Raw genomic sequence first — 24,012 nt, 5'->3', positions numbered from 1 at the left:
TACCTACTGATTATTGTATTATCAATTATTATGCAATAGTCTAGTAAAATAATATTCTAGGAAATGATAGCAGATCAAATTGGAAACAAACAAATTAAAATGATAGATTAAAATTTATCTTATTGTTATATAATACAAAAATATGCTGATTTAGCCAATTTAAAGATGTAGTTTGTTAGTTAATGTTACTTCAATATTTTTTGTGTTCGTATTTAGATATTTAAAAAAATTTTCAAAACTACACAAAATATATTTCTCGTTAGAACAATATCTGATATATTATAGAATAGGAAATATTAAACACAAACACTTACCCCCTTCGTCTTCGCTATCGCTCATAAACGTCTCTTGCATTGATTCAGGAGCTTGTACTCTGTATTTTTCTTCAATAGTAACTGTATGAGTCGTTGTAATGACGGTTTCTGTAACTACCTTCAATGTCTCGATGACGCTAATGTAACCAAGTTTTTGTGCAATATCTAAAGCTGTTTGTCCATTCTGTAGGAGATAGAACGTTATATAATTAGAACAATTAAATAAAATACGAAAACAAGTTTTTCATGAACTTGACATACATTAGTAGTAGTGTTCGGTTTCGCTTTACCCTCCAGCAGTAAATTAATCACTAACGTATGACCCTGTTGGGCAGCTTGATGCAATGGAGTATACCCAGCATTCGTGCTACTGTCAACAACTGCTCCAGATCGTAAAAGGAATCGTACCATCGCTGCTTGACCAAAATGAGCTGCCACGTGTAGCGGAGTATAACCAGCCTGTAACACAAACATCTTTCTTAATCAAAAAATATTTTTAAAGAATTTTGATAATGAGAATTTTCGGATTATTATATTTTGTTATTCTAAAACAAAAAATTGTTAAATGTGAGTCAAACATAAATAAAATTATATACCAAAATACGTGAGTATAGCTTTAAGGCAATACATTGAAATAAGGAATAAAGTTTATATAAACGTATAAATTGAATTCATTTCTCAGATTATACCTAATGTGTAGCTAATAAATTGTAGCTGATTTAACAATGTTGTCACACTAAAATTTATTTTTTATATTTCCAATTTTTTGTAATACACATATTTAATAAATAATATTTCTAAACAAAACAAAATATTACAATTTCCATAATATAGCATACCTTTGTTTTAGCATCAATTTGAGCACCATTTTTAACGAGAATAGAGGCAACATTAACTTTGTCTTCTTGTGCGCACAAGTGAAGCGGCGTGAGACCATTCTAGAGAGAGGAATAATTATTAAACAATGAAATCAGATGTCATAAATATATAAAATTGTCGAAATTTATACTACCTTTGCCTTGTGATTTGTATCCGCTTTGTGTTCAATAAGTAGCGTTGACATATCGGTGTGACCTTCTTGTGCACTCAAATGTAGCGGCGTAAATCCTGCTTTTGATTCTGCATTTGCTTTTGCTCCGTATTCCAATAAAGTAGTTGCAATATCCATCTACATCAAGCCCAAAAATGTTTAGATTATAAAAGATATATTACAAAATTTAACTTATTCGTATCTTTTAAGTTATTTACCTGATTCTTACGTGCAGCAATATGTAATGGTGTATGGCCATTTTTAGCCATAGCGTGAGGTGATGCACCCTTATCAAGTAGAAGCAATGCTACATTTTGGTGATCATAGTGAGATGCCACATGAAGTGGAGTCACTCCATTCTACGATTAGACAAAGAAATTAGTGTTTAACATAAAAATCATATTTAACATTAATAACGATATTTTATTTAAAAAAATAATTAGATGGCAATAGAGGTAATAACTTTTATAACTGTTCTAACCTTTCCTTGAGCATCAACTGGTGCATTCTTCTGCAACAATAATCTCGCTACATTCATGTTACCATACTTAGCTGCCAAATGTAAAGGAGTGAATCCCTTTTTAGTCGTCGCGGTGAGCGATGCACTGTTTTCTAACAAAACGGATGCAACCTGTCATAAAACAATAAGTATATAAATTAAACTTAGTTATAATAATCGATAAATAATTAAATATGATATGCATATATTTAAAATTTTACCTCTTCTTGACCTTCTTTAGCAGCAATATGAAGTGGTGTGTATAAATCTTTTGTAGTAGCATCTACATCGGCACCGTGTTGAAGTAATAACATCACGATATCAACATTGCCCAATCGAGAAGCAACATGAAGTGGAGTTTGTTCTTCCTACAATATTTGTATCTTTCAAATCTACTATGACGCAATTAAATTTATTAAGTATTTACAAATTTCTAATATTCAAATAAGAAAACAATTATAGGATGAAGTAAGAAAATTGACGTGGAACTAATATTTTTGTCACTATAACATGAATATTAAAATCAAAATTTACTAATACTGAATTCTTTTTCTTTACCCTTGCTCTGGCGTCAACTTGGGCACCATTTCTAAGAAGTATCCTGATAATATCAGTCTGATTCGCTCTGGCAGCTAAATGCAAAGGCGTTTCGCCTCTTACTGTCGGTATATCGGGACTAGCTGCGTGTTGCAGTAAATAAATCACTATATTCATGCACCCCATGAAGCTTGCTACATGTAGAGGCGTCAATCCAGACTAAGCAATAAAATGAATCTATTATTACTAAAAAAAATCATAATAATAATGTTTTTTTATTATCATATCGGTATAACGTATCGATTGTCTCTAATAATTTCCGTTTCTAATTAGAGGCAAATATAATTGATACTATAGTAACTATGATGTATACCTATGATGTAAGGTATTAAACTAAAGAGGTTAAACTATGAACTGATATGCAAATGGAAATAATACCTCTGTAGTGGCTTCGATGCTAGCTTTGTGCTTTAAGAGGAGCTCAACGACCTTCAGTCTGTTCTTCTTGCAAGCAATATGGAGTGGAGTAAAGCCGTTTAGAGCTCGTGCGTTTGGATCAGCATTTCTATCGAGTAGAAGCTTAGCTACTCGTACGTGTCCGCAATGAGCTGCCACGTGTAGCGCCGTCAAGTAATCTACCGTCACTTCATCCACGGGTGCTCGATGATACAATAATATCCTCGCAGCGTCAACGTGGTCTCCTTGAGAAGCCATGTGCAACGGCGCAAGACCATTCTGTCAACAGAAAACAAGCCGCAACTAATTCAGTCAGAAAACCTCTTACCTTGTACCAAAAGTACTCTTCAAGAAAACGCTTACCTTCGTCTTTGAACCAATTGGTGCCCCTTTCTCGATTAAAATGTCAACAACTTCGTGATGACCAGATCGTGCGGCGCAGTGAAGCGGCGTAAGGCCATCTCTCGTTTTCGCTTCGATATTTGCTCCCTTGCTCATCAGAAGATTCACCATTTTTATTTTTCCCCATTTTGCTGCAACGTGCATCGGCGTAATATTATGCTGCAAGATAAAAAAATAGTTACATATACTTAGCGATTATCCAGAACACACAGTGAACTAGACAAGTGGACGATGTAGTTATAAATAGGTAAATAAACATATGTACATATATTTCCTTGTTTACAGTTATTACGTTCGCAAAACGTTGTCACGTTTCTACAACGACCTTTTTATATTTTCAACCATATCGCACTGTTAACAATATCAGATATATTCCTATCACGTGCAGCTAAATCACCATACGTGGACCCATTATCGCAAATACCATATATATTTTTACAATCATATCTCACTCGTAATTGATACTCTAACATAAATATTTGATATCTTCCGCGCAGTCCTCAATCACATCATCCGCAAATTACTCATCAAAGTCGTATTATATAATCCGGTCTACATTTATCGTATACAAAATTACAGTCCAAGTTACTTAGAAATTCCTCACCTTCGCTGCAAAATTTACGTTTGCTCCTCTGTCGTAAAGCAAGGAGGCAATTCGATCGTTACCATAATGAGCAGCAATGTGAAGCGGTGTAAAACCGCTCTTCGATGTTACGTCGGGATTGTGATCGTTCTGAAATAAAAATAAAGAATTATAAATTTATGGACATTGAATCGATTCCTTTTCGCATACCGATCACATCGGATTGAATATATATATATATATATATAGGGATATAGGGCTTCAACGACAAACTATTGCAACATACTTGTAAAAGTAGGGCAGCTGCTTTGCAATCGTCTTTCTTGGCAGCAATGTGGAGGGCAGGCAATCGAACTTTACCACGAGTGTCATTTTCCAACAGAACTGCTACTACCTTATCGTGACCCTGTTGCATCGCTACTGCTAATGGGGTGAAGCCATCCTACGAGCACAAAGAGTATATTAGATTCATGTTATGCGTACTAATTAAAAATCTACATAATTTTTACATTCCATTAAATACCATACAAAAAGTTCTTAAATATGTACATATATAATGTATTAGAATATATTGCGATACCGTGACGTATCAGCAGAATTAAAAGACAGATTTATGTTTTATTGTAATAATATAATGGGAAGTTAGATCCGAAGAGGAAAATAGTTGAGACGTTAAAGGATAATCCTACAGTGCAACTGAATTATACGAATATGTAAAACTATTCAAAAAAAATAGCAAAGGAGATGAAAGTGGTTGGTTTAGAAATAGAAGGAAACGAAATATTGTAAAGTATGGCAAATATTGTAAGGAAAGGAAAAATTTGAAAAATGTGTAAAACAAATAGAAATACTTCTCCTTGCACATTCTCTTTATTTCTGTATATTTAAATTTTTCATAAATGCATAAAGATCTACAGTCTAGTAATAAAGACAAACCTCAATTCATTAAATGTTTAATTAACGAAATCAGACTAGTTTACGTACCTCAGTAGCCAATGTTTGATTGGCACCTTTACTCAGAAGGAACTTGACTACAGAATCATGATTTTCCTGTGCGGCCATATACAGTGGTGTGAACCCATTTTGCGATTGTGCATTCACAGAAGCACCTCGTTGTACCAGCAATTGTACCACCTCCTCCTGTCCAGCTGTGTAAAGAGATATTAATTTCAACTCGGAATGCTCATCCCACGTATATTATGTTGAATATTCTACTTTTTACAAAAAAAAAAGCTTGGAACACTTTGTAACAAGAAAAAGAGAAAAATATATATTTGACAATTTTAGCATATTTCTACTAATATTAATGAAGATCATTGATAAGTCACAATCTTCGCTTTTCGTAGCAATTTTATTTGTAAAATAAAATATCGTGCTGTTAGCCGATCTTACTTTACAACAAAATTGCCTTATTGATTTTGGTATAGAATATGTATCTTTAGTAAAAAAAATCTTTACCATCTTCTTAAATATGTTGATTATTATAATATTATTATAATTATACGAACGAATGAAATCTTTGAATTTTTCGACGTGCTTTCGAAAGGCTGATATCTTTAAACTTAACCGGTTTTTCTCTTTTTCAATTATGTCATATTGCAGTAAACCTGTTTTAGCCATCAGGTAACATAAAAATTTAAAAAATTGGAATTATTTTACTATCTATATATAGAAATAGACTATATATTTCTCATAAGTAATAGTCGAAGATAGAATATACGCTGAATACTAAGCAATTAAAGTTATGTTATAAAGTTATACTGGAAAGCTAGTGTTACACTAAAGAAACCAATAGTGAAAGTGTTAAATAACTGGAAACATATATTCGATTGCAATAATTCCTTCGTCCTTAAAAAATACTTAAATGATAAGAATGGGAATGCTTCTACTTACCAAGAGAAGCGATATGTAATGCCGTATTTCCCTTTTTGGTAGCAGCATCGACCACTGCTCCACGGTTAAGAAGTTCTCTGACGATTTCCAAATGTCCATCTTTAGCTGCCAGATGTAAAGCGTTTAAGCCATTCTGTAATTAATAGATCCTCGTGTATTTTCAGCCCATTAAGTTCTCTATATTAAATCTATTTTCCAACAATAAAAATCATCCTGCATTGTTTGGATCATTTTCGACCGAATTATATGCTTCTAGAGGTAAAAGTTTCGTTTGAATTTAAGAAAAATATGAATTTTATGCTAAATATTTTTATAAAATATTAATCCGTAAAAGCTATCATTAAAGAAAATCAATCACGTTTACGTTATATGAATGCACACCGATGTAAATATATTTTTTCATTTACTAAATATCAATACAGTCTCTGCGAATGGGGCTTACGAAAACTACAAGACGAAGTGTCCTTGAGTAAAATTTTATCTACGGATGAGGCCACATTTACAAACTATGGAGCAATTAAGCGTCACAACATTTACTACTGGTCATAGTAAAATAATTGCTCAATATTTCATTGATGGCACACTAAATAATGATAATAATAATAAATAGTTGTAAGTTAGAAAAAAAAGGACGAAAGAATCTTAGAAAATGTTCTGCCAGAATTATTGGAGGACATTTCACTGGACATACAACAATCCACGTGGTTCCAACCAACCAACCAAGTTTTTTTTTATTTTATTGCAATTTTACAATTTGCCCAGTGGGACATTTGGTAAAATATTATATCTTAAATATACATAGCATGTGGATGGTTACCCCCAACAGGGTACCACCTTCGTGTTTATTAGGTTATATCCTTTGTGAGATCAGCTGGGTGTTCCCTTTTCAGTCTTCTTTCTATGCTTGTGTTGATCGTTTCCGCAGCCAGCCAGTTTGGGTGTGTTGCTATTCATAATCTGTAATTTTCCACGCATCTGCTAATCTCCTCCTTGACCGTTGGTATTCCCAGGTCCTTCCGAATATCCTCCTTTCTAACGTACCATGGGGCGTTTACTATTGTTCTAAGAATATTTTCTTGTAATGTCTCTATTTTGTTTATATGGCTCATTGCTGCTGACCCCCACAGTGGTATTCCGTATGTCCAGATTGGTTTTATGATTGTTTTGTATATTTTTAATTTATTTTCTGTGCTTAGTTTGGATTTTCGACTTGTTAGCCAATGCATTTGTCTCCTTGTTGTCTGTATTTTGTCTATTATTGATTTAATATGCTGTTTCCATGTGAGTTGTGTATCTATGTGGAGTCCTAGGTATTTGACTTGTCTTGTTCGTGTTATGTGCGTGCCGTTCAGTAGGATGTTTGATGGCATCTGTTTTCGCAATGTGAATGTAATATGGTTGCATTTTTTGGGATTTGCTTTTATTTAACTTGCAGCCATTTTTCTATTTTTGTGATGTGTTCTTGTAGTAATGTGACTGCTGTTCCTGGGTTAGTGTGCCTTACTAGTACAGCTGTGTCGACCAACCAAGTCACACAACTTAGTGAACTTATTGAAGCACGTGTACCGCAAAGCGGCGTTGTGGGGTCAGTACTATAGACTCTATACACTGAAGATATTACTAGTATTACTGAGGCTCTAATATTGACATCTGCAGATTATACAGCACACAACTTTTTGAACTTGTTGAACTTATTGAAGCAGGTATACCGCAAAGCGGCGTTGTGGGGCCAGTACTATAGACTCTATACACTGAAGATATTATTAGTATTACTGAGGCCCCAATATTGACATCTGCAGATTATACAGCACACAACTTTTTGAACTTGTTGAACTTATTGTACCACAAAGCGGCGTTGTGGGACCAGTACTATAGACTCTATATACTGAAGAATATCAATAGAGTCAAAGAAATGTTTTATTATTGTACATAAATGCTTTGCTTCTTATTATTTTCATAAATGTTTTATTATTATTCAGTGTTAAATAAAAAACAGAAAAGTTATCGTTTGCAAAGTTTACAAATGACGACAGTATTGTCGTGGAGCGAGAATATTGAAACAAAATTCGCATGACGTTTTCATCCATGATACTTTCTGGGGGTTAAAAGCCTTTTATTCGATTAAAACTGAAGCAAAAAAAAAAGAAAATGGAAAATTCGGGCACCGCGATACTGCCAATATTTTATCCGTATTTGGCGATTTTCATAAATCAGAGAATCACGTAAAATAATAAGAGGAAACTGTGCTTACAGCATTTGAAGCATTAATGTCCACTCCCGATTCCAAGTACTCCAAAACCTTTTCCAGCTGCCCTGCGCGAGCCGCACGAAGAAATGCCGTACTAGGGTCGCTCTGAAATACCAAAAGAAGAAAACGTTGTAGTAATAAAAAATTGCATCGTGAGTAAAATAGTAAGGAATACGTTGGAATACGAACACGCCGACTACTGAATAATTAATAACGTAACTCTGCTTGGATTGTTTGGATACTTTCTTTCGCGGTCAAGTATTACGCGCGTGTTTAATCATTCGTCACGTTCTTCTTTGCGGTTGTTTTGTCCTACACCAATCAGATATGCTCAACCGAGCAAAAAGTACATGAATGTAAGTGGACACTTGTTACAGATCTCTTAACGTATCGCTGAACAGATAATTGGCCAACTAGATATCATTTTTCATATATAGCTGAAATAGGTGAAATAGCGTTCTCAAATCTTTTACAAGTCACAACATTCTTTTTTATAAATTATAGAATAACCTACAAACTCTTTCTCACAGTTGCGCAAAAAAGCATTCCTAATAGTTAAGTATCATCGGATACAACTGCTAACAGAATAATCCAACGTAGCCATATTAGAACGAATAAGCGAATGGAATGTAAAACCTGATAAAAAGTCGTTTTATTAAAAGATGAAAGTATGTAGTGCATGCAAATACTTTTTGTAGTCACCGCACATGCGAAACTATATAAAATATTTAAAGTAAAATATTCGTTTCAATACGTGTACAGTAAACGAAACAATTTTTTATTTACATTCCTTTTTTTTAATTATATTCATAAAAATATTACATACTATTATATTAGATACTGAAATTTCCATAAACATCGGCGGTCTACTAATTAAAAATGGGTAACCATCTATAACACATTGATTAAATATTTCACCAAGTTTAGGAATATTACTTTTAAAGTGATGAAATTTGATTCATAGAAAAAAGGAAGGAAATATAGTAATAGCAAATACCATATAGTCTCTATTAATCTATTAAATCCATACGCGTTTCAACTTATCGTAATTAGTAAGAGGCTGACAAAGTAGGTGCGCCATATTACGCCGTTTATTCCGAATCATATTGCGGATAAGTAATTAATGTAGAACGTGGGGTGTCCGCGCCGTGCTGTCTGCGCGAACAAGATACGACAACTGTCTCCTTTTCCCTCTTTTTACTGCGTTCGCCTTCACCCTATTTTTCGTTCAATCCTTCTCTCTCTTCCCATCGTCATGCTTGGCCCATTTGATTCTTCGTCGGGGACGAGCGCGCCTCGTTCACGACTCACGACTTGCAACTGGTTTTATAAGTTGCAATATATCGCTTCTTCTTCGGCCTACGCACCAACCAGCAGAATAAATACGTCTGGCTAGGGATATTGTTGCAGTTCAAGGGAACGCGAGACAAGGATTTTTTTCAGATTCAGCTGTCTCCAGCGTATTTCTTCGTGCATTTAAATAAATGTGACGAGTAAATTTTCAGACAATCTTTAATTTACGAACGCAGAAACATAGGCACCGTTGTTACTTATAAGTCCAGAATCAGTAGCCGAAATTAATCGATAGGATTATATAAACGATATAAATGTTAACGCCGAATTAATTTAAGCTAACATTAAAAACAGACTGTGTTGATAATGTTAAAAGAAATTTATAATAAGATATTATACTGTTTATCCTACTCGAATATATTCTACAAGTTTCAATTAAAGTATTATTTAAAACATCAATGACACAATATTTTGTTGTTATTTTTCTTACTCAATAATACGTAACGCATAAGCAACGTATGTATAAAGTGTACAATATTATCTTCATTTTGATATTTACACGTCCTATATTTTTATTCATTGATTTTCTATGATCTAAAGTTGTCTCAGATTTTATAAAAAAGGATTCGCACTATCAAAATAATATATAAAACTCCATCAAAAGAACAAAATATTTATATTTTAATGCATCGAATATGGAGAAACGCCTTGATTTAAGTTAATCTTTAAGCCCGAATATCTTGGAATTTGTTCATAAACCTGGTAATTCGGGCCTGTATGCAAAGTGGTCAAATATTCGAGGACATTTAAATTGCATTACGAATGCATGTAATTTCTCGATATGCATATGTACTTACATCTCGTGACAGATCTACAGTGTACTTAAATCAACCGGTATCTTGTATGCAAGTCGGGTGTAAAGAACCTCCTGCGCTTGCAAAGTCCTCCGTCATGCTTTAAATAATTCAGCGAACCGTTACTCCGACACGTGGATAGTCCCTTCTATGTCCGTCTCTCCCGTCTTCTTTCACTGTCTTAAACTACCTGCCCCATCCCATTTCTTTTTTTTTTTCAAGGTATGCTGCATCTTCCATGGTACAACGACGAAGGTCCGAGACGAACGCCGGTCACTGCACTCATTACTCTTTGCTTTGCCGTGGAAACGTTCATCGTAGACTCGCGTAATTCTTAAATTAGCGCTCGTTATCCAAACGTGTCGGTAAATTATTAACGTAGATCAACGTTTCTCAACCATTTCCAAGTCGTGTGTGACCCCGTTTTACAATTGTCAAATAATCCCCTCAAATTTACACAAAAAGATATTTTTAATAGAATATAAGGTTAAATGGTATTCTTTAATTTACCAAAAATCAGTATTATAAGTATTGACTAAATATTGCAACGTAGACATACGTTGACATACAGTGAGTAAATTTAATTTTTAAAATTTATCGTAATGTAATGATGAACGTGCGGATTTCTATGCATCTATGCGAAATTTAAATATGCAAAAGCGCACAGAATGCATATAATGTAGAAAGAGACATAAAATATTCATAGTATCCATTACAATTTTCAATAGATAAAACGAATTTCTATTGACGCTCTATTTCTTTAATTGCGTCCATAAAAATATAAATTTGTATAAATATTCGAGATATAATTAGGTTAATATTTGATATGGAATGTCTTCCTGTTATAAGATGTATGGAATAAATATATGTCGGAGAAGCGCTGGGGTTAGGGTCGTGGGCGTCTAATGAATCTTTACGGGGGTTAGCCATTGATGAGGTACGACACAGGTGAAGTTTATTGCTGCGATGAAGGTGTTACAATCTTGGTGGTTTATCACGGTGGTTGTGCGCTCGCGAAGTTAGTGACAATGACCCCAGGTCCGATGACGAATCCGCGGTCAACGGGATCGTAGATGTATGCTCTCCCAAAATCTAAGTCCGGATCGTGAAGACGGTACTCTGTTCGTTAGTAAAGTCGCAAACAGGAATGAATCTTTGTCGCGATGGTGCCACCGAGGAAAACTATGACGGGGTGTGCCCAAGGACATGAGGTCATCGGATTCGTGGAGTTATGCCTTCGTTCAGAGGGTGAGGGAAATTGACGTTGCTGTTAATTGGTCAATTTCCACGTCGATGGTTAGAAAAGAATGCTAGCCGCCCTTGAGGGAAAAATTGCTAATGAGGAGCGTCGTTCGAGAGAAAGTAGGTTTCCCCTATCTTCCCGTAGTTGGGACAAAGACTGTTTTCTGTTTGAAGGACTTGTAATTAACTAAATCTTAAGATTTACAACGGGTCCTCAGGCTAGCTGAACATGCACTGCGGAAACGCATCGGCATCTGGCGACCATCTTACCCGGAGAACAGGGTCTTTGTTAAACAAACGTTCATCCCTTGACCGCGGCTACGTTGGCGACTGGTTGTCGCCTCGATCCTAAGCTCATTGTCACGGATCCCAAATAAGTACACTCGGGTTGAATGACAATTGTTTAATTACGGCTACCGTAGAATCTAAATTACAATATTACGGGATTTTCCCAAAGTTCCAAAGGAAGGCTCCGGTGTTCCTTCATCTCCGACATATAAATGTAGATAACAGCGGCAACCCACGAGGGAATGCTCTATGACTCTTAGAAAACACTTTGTAGTACCTTAGGGATTGCGACTCACGTTGAGGATGATTAAATTTTACCCGAGTAGAATAGATTCATGATAAATATTATAGCCATGTGGTTTAAATATTTATAAAAAAGACTATTAAAACATTTATGCTCAGAGAGATTGTATAAAAGTATATTTCACTTGTAATGAGAAAATACCGTAATTGCATCTGTATCGAGATCTCATCTCATATAAATTAGCTTTGAACATGTGACTGATACAGGCATCTATTTAATGCAATTTAATCGATCACAGCGATATAAAGGACTAGAATTATCTGTATTTAAATCTGAGCATAACATCAGAGGGTAATTGTTATTGAACGCATTTTATATTATTCATATTCATAATATGTAAGTATTACAAATGCTAGAAATAACGATTTAATATCTGATGAATATTAAAAAGACTTTCTTTTAATCTTGAAATACACAGTACCGGTCGTCAGTTTACTTTCCTTTTTTAAATCAACTATCACGACTACAAGGGTTGGTTTCTATTTACAGGTGTATGCAACTGACTCGACATAGTTTTCCTTAAAAGGTCCACGTTGATTGGATACCTTCGTTTGCACAAGAAGAAGTGCATTGTCCACATAGCTTGCTTTGAAAATAACAGTGAAAAGAAGACGTCAAATGCAACATATCATTTAACATATATGTATACAAAAAATTTCTGAAAGCAACAAGGATAGAAGTTATATTTGAAATCAATATTTAATGAATTTTCCAGCCAGTTGGTTTAAAAAGTTAATTAAGACATATTTCTCTAAAGAATCTCAGACAATGATAAACAAGGTGCGCCGTAAATAAGCTTGAAAGCTAACTACTTCAGATAAAATTCAATTGCTCATATAGCTTCTGTTGTATTTACTATCTTATCTTTCTACCTCTTTCTATCTCAATTCTTCTGTGTATTCTGTGTACTATGACAACAATATATGAATATCGTCGCTCAAATTTCGATTATTAAAATAAATAGCTTGCAACTATTAACTTGAAAACCTATTAGATAAAGAGGTCAAGGTATCAATAATAAAGTAACTGAATTTTTTCAAAATTTTTTAATATCTACGATATAAAAAAAATTAAACTAAGAGTATTATGAAGGATTAGTACAATTGATACTACTGTATCACACGTATTTTACTTGAGTAAATATTTCTACTGTTTAATTAAAACCATTATCTGTTTTAATTTCTTCTTACATCTGTACTAAATCTACAAAAATTATAGCAATTTTTACCGTACTGTTATACACGATTTAGGATACCTATATATGTATGTATACGGAACAAAATTGAGCAAACCTATGTCAACTTCTGCACGTTAAGACACAGGAAGTACCTGGTTCGCTCTAAGAAAACTATGGTAACTAATGACTTACACCCAGGTAAGTAAATAGTCTCGGTGATTGTCTGGCTTGGGACGCTTTAAGGGCTTCTACGGACCTTTAAGGGAAAACGAAAGAACACTACACAATGAAAAGGATTAGCGTCGTTTAAACTACATTATCAAGTTCGGTATGATTTATGTTACTCTTATACACTAATATCGAAGGTTAAAAGCAAAATTAATTTATAGAATACGGTGTTACTTTTATACAAAACAGTTACTTATACTGATAGACATTTTAACAAAAGCTAATAGCCAGAGAATATTGATAAGTTTGTTGAGAACTGGTTTTTTTAAATAACAACTCATAGAGAAGTTTCTATACGCGGGAGAGTTTCAATGCTTTAGTTTCGAACAAAGTTGCAGACACGGAGGTATTAATGTCTGACTTTTTATTTCTGTCGCGCTTATACGAATACATATATGACGCAGAATAAAAAGATCTTGCGAAGAATTATTGATATAACTCGAATTAATCGAACTCGTTATAATGAATTAAATAAATAATTGAGAATTACGGCGATATAGGCCGGTTTATTGTTATCTTTCGTAAGATGAACCTTTGAATTTGTTATTACGAGAAACTTAATTTTTCTCTTTTTTTTTTAATATTAGGGAAACGTGTTATGGTAAAAATTTAAAGTTATAAGTTATAGCTTATGTTATCTGCTTGACTATGAAATTAAACGGCTGAGAAACAATAATAACATATAGAGAGATCGCACTAAGTTATCGTTGTAATAATAGTGACATAAATATAAACAGTTTAACAATATTACACTGTGTTTTACGCTTTTACGTTAACATAATCAAGATTCTTGCACTGTTAGACTTCGACGTTTCGAAGTGTATAATGATAGCAAGTGTAATAGCTATGCGTCTTCCTGCAATTTCTGGCTACGTACCAAGCTAACTATAGCTATGCCATGCACCAAACGCACTCCTATAGACACAGAGTGCGTACGAATGACCGCTTCGGGTTCACATTGCGACCAGACAACCGGAAATACAGGTTGACGCCGAATAATCACAGAGCCGGTTCATATTGCATATTCGCGACCCTGACTTCATCATCTATTATTAGCCACTGGTTTTCTTTAGACATTTAAGTCAGTACATATGTATACATTATTAACAGATTAGATGCTAAAGTATGCGCGGATGTCTCCGAATATTACAAACAAATTAGCTTAGAATACAACCTGCTCCATAATTTCAATTGACGCACCGCCTCTGATAATTAGACAATTAGTTATACGCGTGACTTTACTGTTTAACATATATGAGCGTATATAAAATTACATAAATTATACAGTTATTGAAAATTCTATGTGTTTGAATTATCTACTAAATGTTACAACGAGCATAATCCATTCTGAATATTTTATATATTTTTACTGGCTGTATCCATTCTGCGCACGTTTGTACTTTCGAATTTACCATCTAATTCGTGTTTACTAGACTGCGAATGTTCATGAGCTTATGTGAGATTTAAATATATAAAAATATTCGTAAAAACATGAATCTGCATAAACATCTGTAGTTTAGTTATTGTGTTATATAAACAGCATTTTCTTAACTCTTTTACCGCGAAGCTATCAATTATATACCGAGATATTATTTTTTAAAAAAAAGATACATATACTTAATATGATAGCCTGCTACAGAATCATTTTTATCCGTTTATACGCGTTACGCCATAATTAATTGCAGGAAACTCTTCAATTGTCACGAACATATCTTTCTATGTTAGCAGTATCAGCTTCAACTTCTATCAGTTTCGAGAGTATTTAGCGAAAACGTTGAATCGTTAAAAACACAATCTCGAGCAAGACAAATCGAAGATCGAACGTTAGATTAAACTTCTGCGATTGTTAACGTGCAAATAATAGGAAACGAATCTCATAAAAAAAGAAATTTAGATCATGGTACACATGTATTTCTAGTACTAATCGATCCATTTGTTTCATCGTTCTACTTTCAGTCCAAGTCGCAGACAATGCACGTAAACGTACCAATTTTTTATCCCGCTGAAAAATAAATCTCTTTCTCTGCTTTCCAATGACGAAATACCTTACCAGCAGCTAAACTAGAAACCCAGCGATACAAAAATCGTGAAAGTAACAGAGTCTCGCTTTTTCGAGTCGACAACGGGAAGGGATCCACCGGCTACTCTCGTTTCTACCAACAGGGAACAACGACCCAACGACGAGAGAGATTTTAGCCCACGTCGATGGAGCCAGGGAAAATTAAGCTGTGCAGAAACCAGCACGAAGGACGGTAATTAAGGATACGACAATGGAAAAAGGAGGACGGGTTCATCGACTGCGTAAAGAAGTAACAGATGATAGCGTCAGGAAAATAAGGAACAGAAGAAACGGAGCATGCAAAAGTCGGCAAGGACAAGAATGCGAGAAAGAAGAAATAGAAATAACATAAACTTCGAAGCGTGTTCTCACGAGCTTACTGCTCGCTCGTGTTCAAATCAATGCATTAATGTAGAAGGGACTTGTTGTCCTCGACAATACCTATTATCCCGTGAAACGTGAAGTGTCTGTGTCTATAATAAAATCGGAATGATGAAACCGACGGAAATACCGAATTGTTTGTTGATGGATATAGTTGCAACCGGTGGTAATTTTATGCCTGACGTGTTCCACTCTTTTGGAATTCACAAGATTTCACATTTACCGAAGTGTTTCACTGTCGTTTATTTATGTGCTTAAATCGAATATGTCGTGTAAGAATCGCTCAAGAAGTATTATAACAGTTGATTATTTGTAGTATTAGAAATTTGTAGCAGAGAAAATAGTTTTAGCACGACTATGTCTATATTTGAAATTTATATTAAGACGTGTGAACAAATTCAAAAGCTGTTATAGCGGTACATACATGTTGTTTGAAAGCGCGTTCATAATCTGTCGTACTTTTATTATTTCTTAAATACAATTGTATGTAGAGCATTGCCACTTCCATTTATTTTCTATGTTTGCCTCTACTATATTTGCGACGACGAGACACTTACAATAATCGTGTTTAATATTACTAACATTAACGACGTGGATTTAAAAAATTATTTTGCTGTAATTTTGTGCCATAAAAGAGTCAACTTATAATAGTCTTATTTTAAAAATTAATAGAAAGAAAATTAAAGAATCTTAATGCGCGAGACAGAATCCATTTTATAAAAATAAGTATCATATAAGTTACTACATTATAAGTTACTCTATAAATCCTCAAACATATGTAATAAAACTCAATAACGTATCATTTATATGGCGATACACAAATTGCACACGATGATTGAGTAACCATTAAAGTTGTAAATATTAAAAGGCAATTAATTATTCTATATATTACGACTATATTATTTCGACGAACTGATTATTCCCTCTGATAATTATTTCATGAAATACATAATTAGCCGTTGTCACTAGTAGTGGTATAATCAGTAATGCTGATAGTAGTAGTAGTAACGATGAAATGTCGGCGACACTGATAGTAATAGTACGAAGTCGCAAGTATAAACGTAGGAGGAAGAAGTACGCATTAAAGAGCATCCTATTGAGCCGGTATGCGTGTGATCAAGGTATCATTATTAAAATACCATGTTTTTTTATACCTCCCGTGGGAATGAAGTATCGCCAATGCCACGAGGTATTCTAATTTACTTTCTTATCTTGATCCAAGAGCAATCGTGTCATAATTAGTAGACACTTTGTTCGAATACCAGCTAAATCTATTTAGTAAAAACTACTAACACTAACGATTACAAATTATAGTATATTTTCCATAACAGTTCCTGAGCTATCAAGCATTAAAAATTCATAGGCCTTGTTTGATAGTATAATATCCATATTTGCTATCAAAAATGTATCAACGCGAAACCAAATAAAACGAATATGTTCTATTTAGAAAAAATAATTCAGACATGAATACTTCGATATATTTTAAAATTTGTGCATTTATATATACACACATATATTAATAATTAATCGTAGGCTTGGTACTATCAGGCAAACAGAAAATTATATTGAGGGCAATTGTAAGTTTCCACGATAAAATATATCTATGTACAATACAAATCCAATTTAAAAATACCTCGCTTTAAAGTGCATTACATGCTCGCAACTAATAAAAAAATACTTCAAAATGAAATCGTCAAAGCAAGTTGTACATGTTACAGCTACGCAATAAAAGTTGGAATATTGTTGGGAAAAGGCGGCACGAATATACGAGTTACCCATTCTCCATACTCTTTGAGCGTTTTATTTATATCAGGATCCATGAAATATGTTTTCGTTAATCAAATCGTTCCTCGAACTTTTGACAGAGAACAGGACCGACATACACTTAACCGAGACCTCAACCTACTACACGCCACGATGCTGGGCATAATAGTTAAAAATAACACCAAGGTATCGTTCGAATCACGACCGCAAAACATGCTCGTTTCGCGTACAAACTGCATCATTTTCGCGTTTCTTTTTTTCGCCGACAATCCAAACCGAAGAAGGCTCCCCCTTTTCTTCGTGACTTTAATTAAATTTATCAGTATAGCTGAGAATCCTCTTAAGACAAGGTTCCCGCGAGTTTTACAGGGAAGAACTTCCCACGGATACGTCCAACCCTCTCGCTAAACAATATCTTTCACGATGATCTTAACTTGCGGTGTCGTCGTTTATCAATGAATATTACCCGGTATGCTTCGACCGAATACGTGTAAGTACTGAGAACGAACGTATACGCGAAGTATAATTTGAACACGACATGCGCGTTTTATGATAAATACTTTATTCGTATAGGTAGATTAAATTCAAGGTGAGATCGTTACGTATAAAATGTTAAAGTTTCAGCTATTTTTACCGTCTAATCACGAGTGAGTGATAATACAACAACTCATATACCTTTGTTCGTATTTCAGTATCGCTGCGCAAATTTTTCGTTTGCTAATATTTATACTGAAAAGCTGGCGAGTTGCAAAACTCGCAATATAGTTTCGTCTAGAAGAATAGGAGAAACCTGTAAAGAGGACTCGTATAGATACCTAAAGTGTTCTAGATATATCTGCGAAATAAATTGTGTGACCAGAATTTTATTTATTAAATATTCGTTAAATTATATCGATAATCGATATAAATAAAAATGTTTAAAAATATTAATAAAAATTGTTGCTTGTTCAGTTATGCCTCAAAATGTATGCGGCTAAATTTCCATTTATAATTAAGTACATAAGAAACGATAATAGTACTCAAAAATATAAATATTAATACATTTATTTATGTAATTTAGCCACGGATTACCACTTTCGAATTTAATTGACGATATGATCAAAACGCTTGAAAATACAAAAATCTCGGTAATTCACTAGAGTGTATGTATTTCATAACAAATCCAATATGGTAAAAAATTATTTCTGCAAGTTGATGAAATGTTTTGATAAAAATAATTACAGTATATATCTTTATATATATATATGAGAGAGAGAGAGAGAGAGAGAGAGAGAAAGAGGTTTTACTTTGGTATACCTAATACCGTATATAATTCCTATTTAACATAACGATAAATAAAGATAACAGAAGCTATATATTTTCCTTATTTAGTTAACCCATTATCAACATTTCTACTTAGTATTTTTCTAAACGTAGCTAAGTTTATTCCCCGAAGTTGCTACAAAGTCGCAACGAAAAACCTACGCAACGAGAAGAAGGAAACTTTTCAGCTGTTTATGAAAGTAAACGATTTACGTCTCTAAGCGAAATTATGCAGATGATGAACGAGAAGGCACGTTAAACGATAACAAGTAAGCACGTGTCTATCAAATTAATTCAAACGTAGTTTCGCTTTCAGAATCAAATCCCCTACCAGCGTGTGTTTCCAACGGTGGTATCATGCATGAGCACCTCTTGCATAATCGCAGTACATTAGAGACGACAAATGACATCATGTCTCGCGTCGTAAGCGTGAGATCATCAGGTGCTGACTGCCTCGATATTACAGGTTTTTACGATGATTTCGCCTCGACTTCGTTCGGCCAAGTCAAGCCATGACGACGGTATTATATTCAATGTGTGTACGAACGTGGCCGATTTACTGAAAAAGCTGATCCTCGAGTCATGCCTTTCAATGAGATTTAAAAGGCATGTTCCTTCATATCCACGTGAGCCCGATTACGTACTACTAACAACACTCTATAAATAGAAAATGAAACCAAGATATTTAACCTCAGTAAATGTAAGATTATTGGTTTACATGGTGCACAAAAGCTGTTATTCTTTTACTCGTCTGCGTTCAAAGAGATTTATGACAGCTCTACATTTCTTCATTGAATGCAAATTGTCTGATATCTACTACAAGTATCCAACGACACACTTGGTTGTTCTGTTTTTAAAAATTGTTAAAACTTTTATACCGAGAATAAATCGTGGAAGTAGGAGAGTTTTAGTATATTGGAAATCAAAATGCTATTCGATTTAAAAATTCAGTAGTTTATGAGTAATGAGAAGCATTAGAAATTGTTAAAAATTTCATAAATCGAATGAAAGAAGAAAAATTATAATATATTGCAATATATAATCATTGAAAAGATATTTTACATTGAAGTGTATAGGAACATTTCGTGTACAGCTAGAATATGTTTTCTTGAACAACTCATATCCACGAATACATATTTTTAATCTCGAATTAGCAGTTAACCTTGTGCGAACATTGCGTGCCTTACAAAAATATGGTTAAACAATATGCGAGAAATAGGCAGCAGACAAAATGTATTTTAATTCGGAAGTTGCTTTGGGTCAATATATACAGAACTCTCTCTAGCCTTAAAAATACTGTATAATGCATTCATAAATTGTGTAATCGAATTAAAAGAATCTTTGGTCGTTAAAAAGGTTATTATAATAAATACATAAGTACTTAATGAATATTTATTTAAACAGAAAAATGATAATAAAGAGTTTGATAAAAAAAAGTTTTCCAAATTAATTAATTAATTAAACGAATCTCTATAAAAAAGGTTGTAACAACGAATACGTAATAAATATTTATTTGAAAAATTTGATAAATTTTCTTTTATAAATTAACGAGAGAGAAATGACGATAAAAGATTTACTAACAAATTTTCTCCGTTAATAGATATTTTTAAACGTTACAAATATTTTCGCTGATTTATTTTGAATCTTTAAATTAATTTACAAAATATGTAAAATATATCACAAGCTATAGACAATAGATTATTCAGTTGTGAAATACGTTTTATACTTTCGAGCTCTGATAGCAGGATGATCAAGATGGTATCGTTACCGTTATAATAGTTCAAGTACCGGATACATTCGCTCAAGAAGCACTTATTTCCTCGCTATCACTGACTCACGAGCATTCACCAAAATTTGATATCCTTTTTACGTTTAAACGTTGTTCAACGTTTGTAAGCTTTCTACCTCGATAGCTACCACGAAGAAAAATGCGATTAAATAATTTCATTTAAAAGCACGTTTTCGATAAAACTCCCTAGTGATTAAACACGTCTCCTTTGAGAGCGTGCTTTCATCATCGTGATATTAGAGGGTACAGAAAGGAGCTATTAATTATATCACAACGAATGGACTCATTTCACAAAAGACCGTAGACAACGTATTAAAGTTTCTAACGCGGTTATGTCATGGAGTTTCATTTTGTAACTTCCTTTTCTCCGCGATGTTATATCGTGAATGGGAGAGATTAAGTGCAATCATGCTCTCTAGAATTACAGTAAAACTTCTTTAAAATAGTTTTTAACGTTAACGAGGAAAGAAAAGTTGAAGCTCCTCGAAGTAACGGCAGTAAGAATTTTACGATTATAAAGAAAACGTTGTTCTAAGGGTATGACCGTTAGTTGAGATATTAACGAAATTCCTGAATCATGACTCAAGTGACGTTCCAGTCTGACAGCAGCCGATCAACGACCAAGATGATAGTATGATGTCAGTTCTCGTATAGTGAGTTGGACGACGGAAGCACTCCCGTTAAATCGGTTAAATGTTTCCTCCGTCCCTTGTCGGGAACATTCGGGGTTATTGTGACTGACAGAGATACCTCCACAATCAAGCACGTATTCAGAAATACGCGGCTGCACCTTTTTTACGAAGGTAGATCCTGTGATTTACACGGTATCGTCGCCGCAACATCGGCGAAAATTGGGTCATGAATTGTTGTCTGCTCTTTGTCGCGCGTCCCAATTTTTTGCTTCGTGTGTACCGTCACGTAAATGCAATCGTGAGTCACGAAGTAGTCACGTAAGGGTGGAAAGATCTTGAAATTGTAAACAACATTGAGAAGCAAATAATCTGTAATCGTTCGACGCGTTATTCCCCTTTTGCAGAGATTCAAGAACTTGCGAGGCTATAGACGTAAAATGCACTTGATATTTAAGTATCGGAGAAATCGTCTAATTGGAACTAACTTTAACTAATTTGAACGATTCGCTAGCTAAGTAGGAGACGATAAACGAGAAATTGATTAATATTACCATTACGTCATGTTCGCTTTAGAAAAATCTTATAAAAGTATTCAAATTATAATTATGGATGTTTTATCGAAGGAAATAAAGTACCAGGAGTAAAGACGAGGAAATTCTCCGAGGGTTTCTCAAGGGATTCTGCTTGACAATACAATAACACGAATAAAAAGCATAAATTGATGGCAAATAAACGTAATAAGTTATATAAGTTAGCAAGTTTTCTGTTTCTCGCTGTGTGTAGTGACGAAGTTAAATGTTGATGTCAAATGATTGAACCCTGAACCTGTTATACCGTTATATTATACCGGGGGTCATAGTCTAATTGTATGGCACGATATAAACCAGTTCACCTTCGATATATCATTTTTATAACAATGATAATAATAATAATCTCCAACACATACGTTTCAGAGGTAAAAACCTGTCCAATATTCGCGTATCTTTGCGACACGTTCACTTCCGATTATTCCAATAATACGATCGTTAAAAAGTACTCTTATCTTTAACTAACAAATCTGACCGATCTATCGCGACGTGACCTTCTTGTTCCTTTCGTAACTGCTTATTATTCTACTTTGAAGTAATGCGTTTTCTGAAGTACAATACGTCGATACATTCTATCCAATACGTATAATATTGCGGATTCTGCTATCGATGTATGATTTATGGTACCATATTTTATATAGTAGAGTTGCATTATGTTGCAGAACAAACGCCACGGCCTATGGTCCAAAATACCGTTAGAAATATTTTATAAAAACTAATCTCAAGGTTCTGTTTGTTCCTGAAACTGGAATATATGTCAGTTTACTTCAACCAGTAACGTAATCTCTTCATCGCCGCCAACGCGTCCTTTTCATTGGGGCTTAATTAAATGTATGGTCGACACGCCGTGGCGCGCCTCGCCGGAGGAAACGAGAACAGGAGAGCTCCAGCTTTGACCGAGGGGGGCCAATGAAGAGCGTAGTTGAAAGGGTCGAGGTCGTGCCCGTCGCGCATGCGTTTCAAACGAAAGGCAGATATTTCAGAATTTGTCGATTCGACTCCCGCTCTCTTCGTCTTTTTTTTGCATTGCAATGTGCATTGTAGAACAATTTTTTCTATTAGACGCGCGACATTACTCATCCTGCCGTATCGGCACACCTAATTAAAACTTTTCTCGTTCGTCTCGTGATACGTTGCAATTTCGCTGGTTCGTTTCATACAACGCATTACATATATTTGTTCGATCGTTCCAAATAATAAAATACGTTGTTCTCGTCTCGTATCGATCGTCTCGCGTTATTTATTCGTAAAGTTGAACGAAAAACGATCGTTGGAAAAATAACTCGAGAATAGATTAATACCCACTTTCGATCACCAATGTGCTAGAATTAAATGTATAGAGTGAATAGCGGTTCTATGGTACAGATATTTAAATAATACGCAGAAAGTAAACGTATAATTTCACTCGATCTAAGGGTGAAGTGCATGAATAAGTGAATAGCACTTTATTTCCATCGTTCCCGTTTTTCCTTCAAAAGTAGGCTAAGTAAATAACGGCGCATAAAATTAATGAGCAGAGGAACGATTCAAATCTTCGATGCTCGTAGAAAAGTTAAGTTATAATTTCACAATGCGACAATCTCCGTCTTGCATACGATAGATCGATGGCATTAAAAATGACATTAATATTTATTCTAATATAACAATCTAAACATAATGATAAAATAAATTACCAGATTGAACGTTATGACGATGTATTTCTAATCGAAATAAATCATTTCTACGAATTAGAAGAATTAAATAATGAGGATACGTAAATCACGATTACGATCGCCAGTCTCATCCACTTAAATTCTACTTTCCGATATATTATGTCGGAACGAATTACGAAATATCTGGATCGATAATATCGAAGTTAATATTTCACTCGTAATTTGTGCAACTTTTATGTCGAGATACCCGACTTTCGGGTCAGACGTGATTTCAACCACAAAGTAGATCACTGTACCGCTTCTACTATTAGTGTTGCAACCTTTTTGGCGCTACGCTTGCTTGATGCAATTTAAGATTGATTTAGGGGTTCTCCGCAAACCTTTCAGCAAATGTCTCAAAATTATAGCGAACGTCGAAATAGTACTTGAAAAATGACCAATGAATGTCATTTTTGATATTTCCAACAGATCATAATTACATTGAATTAACTGCTTTTT

At 34.2% G+C, this 24,012-nt stretch overlaps 1 protein-coding gene and 1 long non-coding RNA gene across 28 annotated transcripts in view; one reads left to right on the top strand and one right to left on the bottom strand.

Moving 5' to 3' along the window:
* The window catches only part of LOC122566597 (ankyrin-3-like), a 94,909-nt gene that overhangs the window by 56,590 nt on the left and 14,307 nt on the right, over positions 1 to 24,012 (bottom strand). For all 27 annotated transcript variants that reach the window (XR_006316574.1, XR_006316575.1, XM_043724102.1 and 24 more), the window contains exons 3-17: positions 7,966 to 8,067; positions 5,715 to 5,847; positions 4,806 to 4,969; positions 4,108 to 4,263; positions 3,843 to 3,971; positions 3,200 to 3,397; positions 2,819 to 3,115; positions 2,402 to 2,599; positions 2,065 to 2,211; positions 1,826 to 1,975; positions 1,563 to 1,703; positions 1,327 to 1,482; positions 1,154 to 1,252; positions 576 to 773; positions 315 to 498 (exon numbers count right to left, since the gene is read on the bottom strand). Coding sequence is in view for 25 of the 27 variants with exons in the window: in XM_043724102.1 (XP_043580037.1) it covers positions 315 to 498; positions 576 to 773; positions 1,154 to 1,252; positions 1,327 to 1,482; positions 1,563 to 1,703; positions 1,826 to 1,975; positions 2,065 to 2,211; positions 2,402 to 2,599; positions 2,819 to 3,115; positions 3,200 to 3,397; positions 3,843 to 3,971; positions 4,108 to 4,263; positions 4,806 to 4,969; positions 5,715 to 5,847; positions 7,966 to 8,067 (2,452 nt within the window). In the remaining 2 variants the exon portion in view is untranslated. The remainder of the gene's footprint in view (positions 1 to 314; positions 499 to 575; positions 774 to 1,153; positions 1,253 to 1,326; positions 1,483 to 1,562; positions 1,704 to 1,825; positions 1,976 to 2,064; positions 2,212 to 2,401; positions 2,600 to 2,818; positions 3,116 to 3,199; positions 3,398 to 3,842; positions 3,972 to 4,107; positions 4,264 to 4,805; positions 4,970 to 5,714; positions 5,848 to 7,965; positions 8,068 to 24,012) is intronic.
* Positions 18,816 to 19,689, top strand: LOC122566605. The gene is made up of 2 exons (XR_006316577.1): positions 18,816 to 19,123; positions 19,321 to 19,689. It is a non-coding gene; the product is annotated as an uncharacterized LOC122566605 (long non-coding RNA).

This window comes from Bombus pyrosoma, linkage group LG4 (genome assembly GCF_014825855.1).
Source record: "Bombus pyrosoma isolate SC7728 linkage group LG4, ASM1482585v1, whole genome shotgun sequence".
NCBI lineage: Eukaryota > Metazoa > Arthropoda > Insecta > Hymenoptera > Apidae > Bombus > Bombus pyrosoma.
The sequence above is the reverse complement of the archived record's forward strand: the minus strand, read 5'-3'. Positions and strand labels throughout refer to the sequence as shown.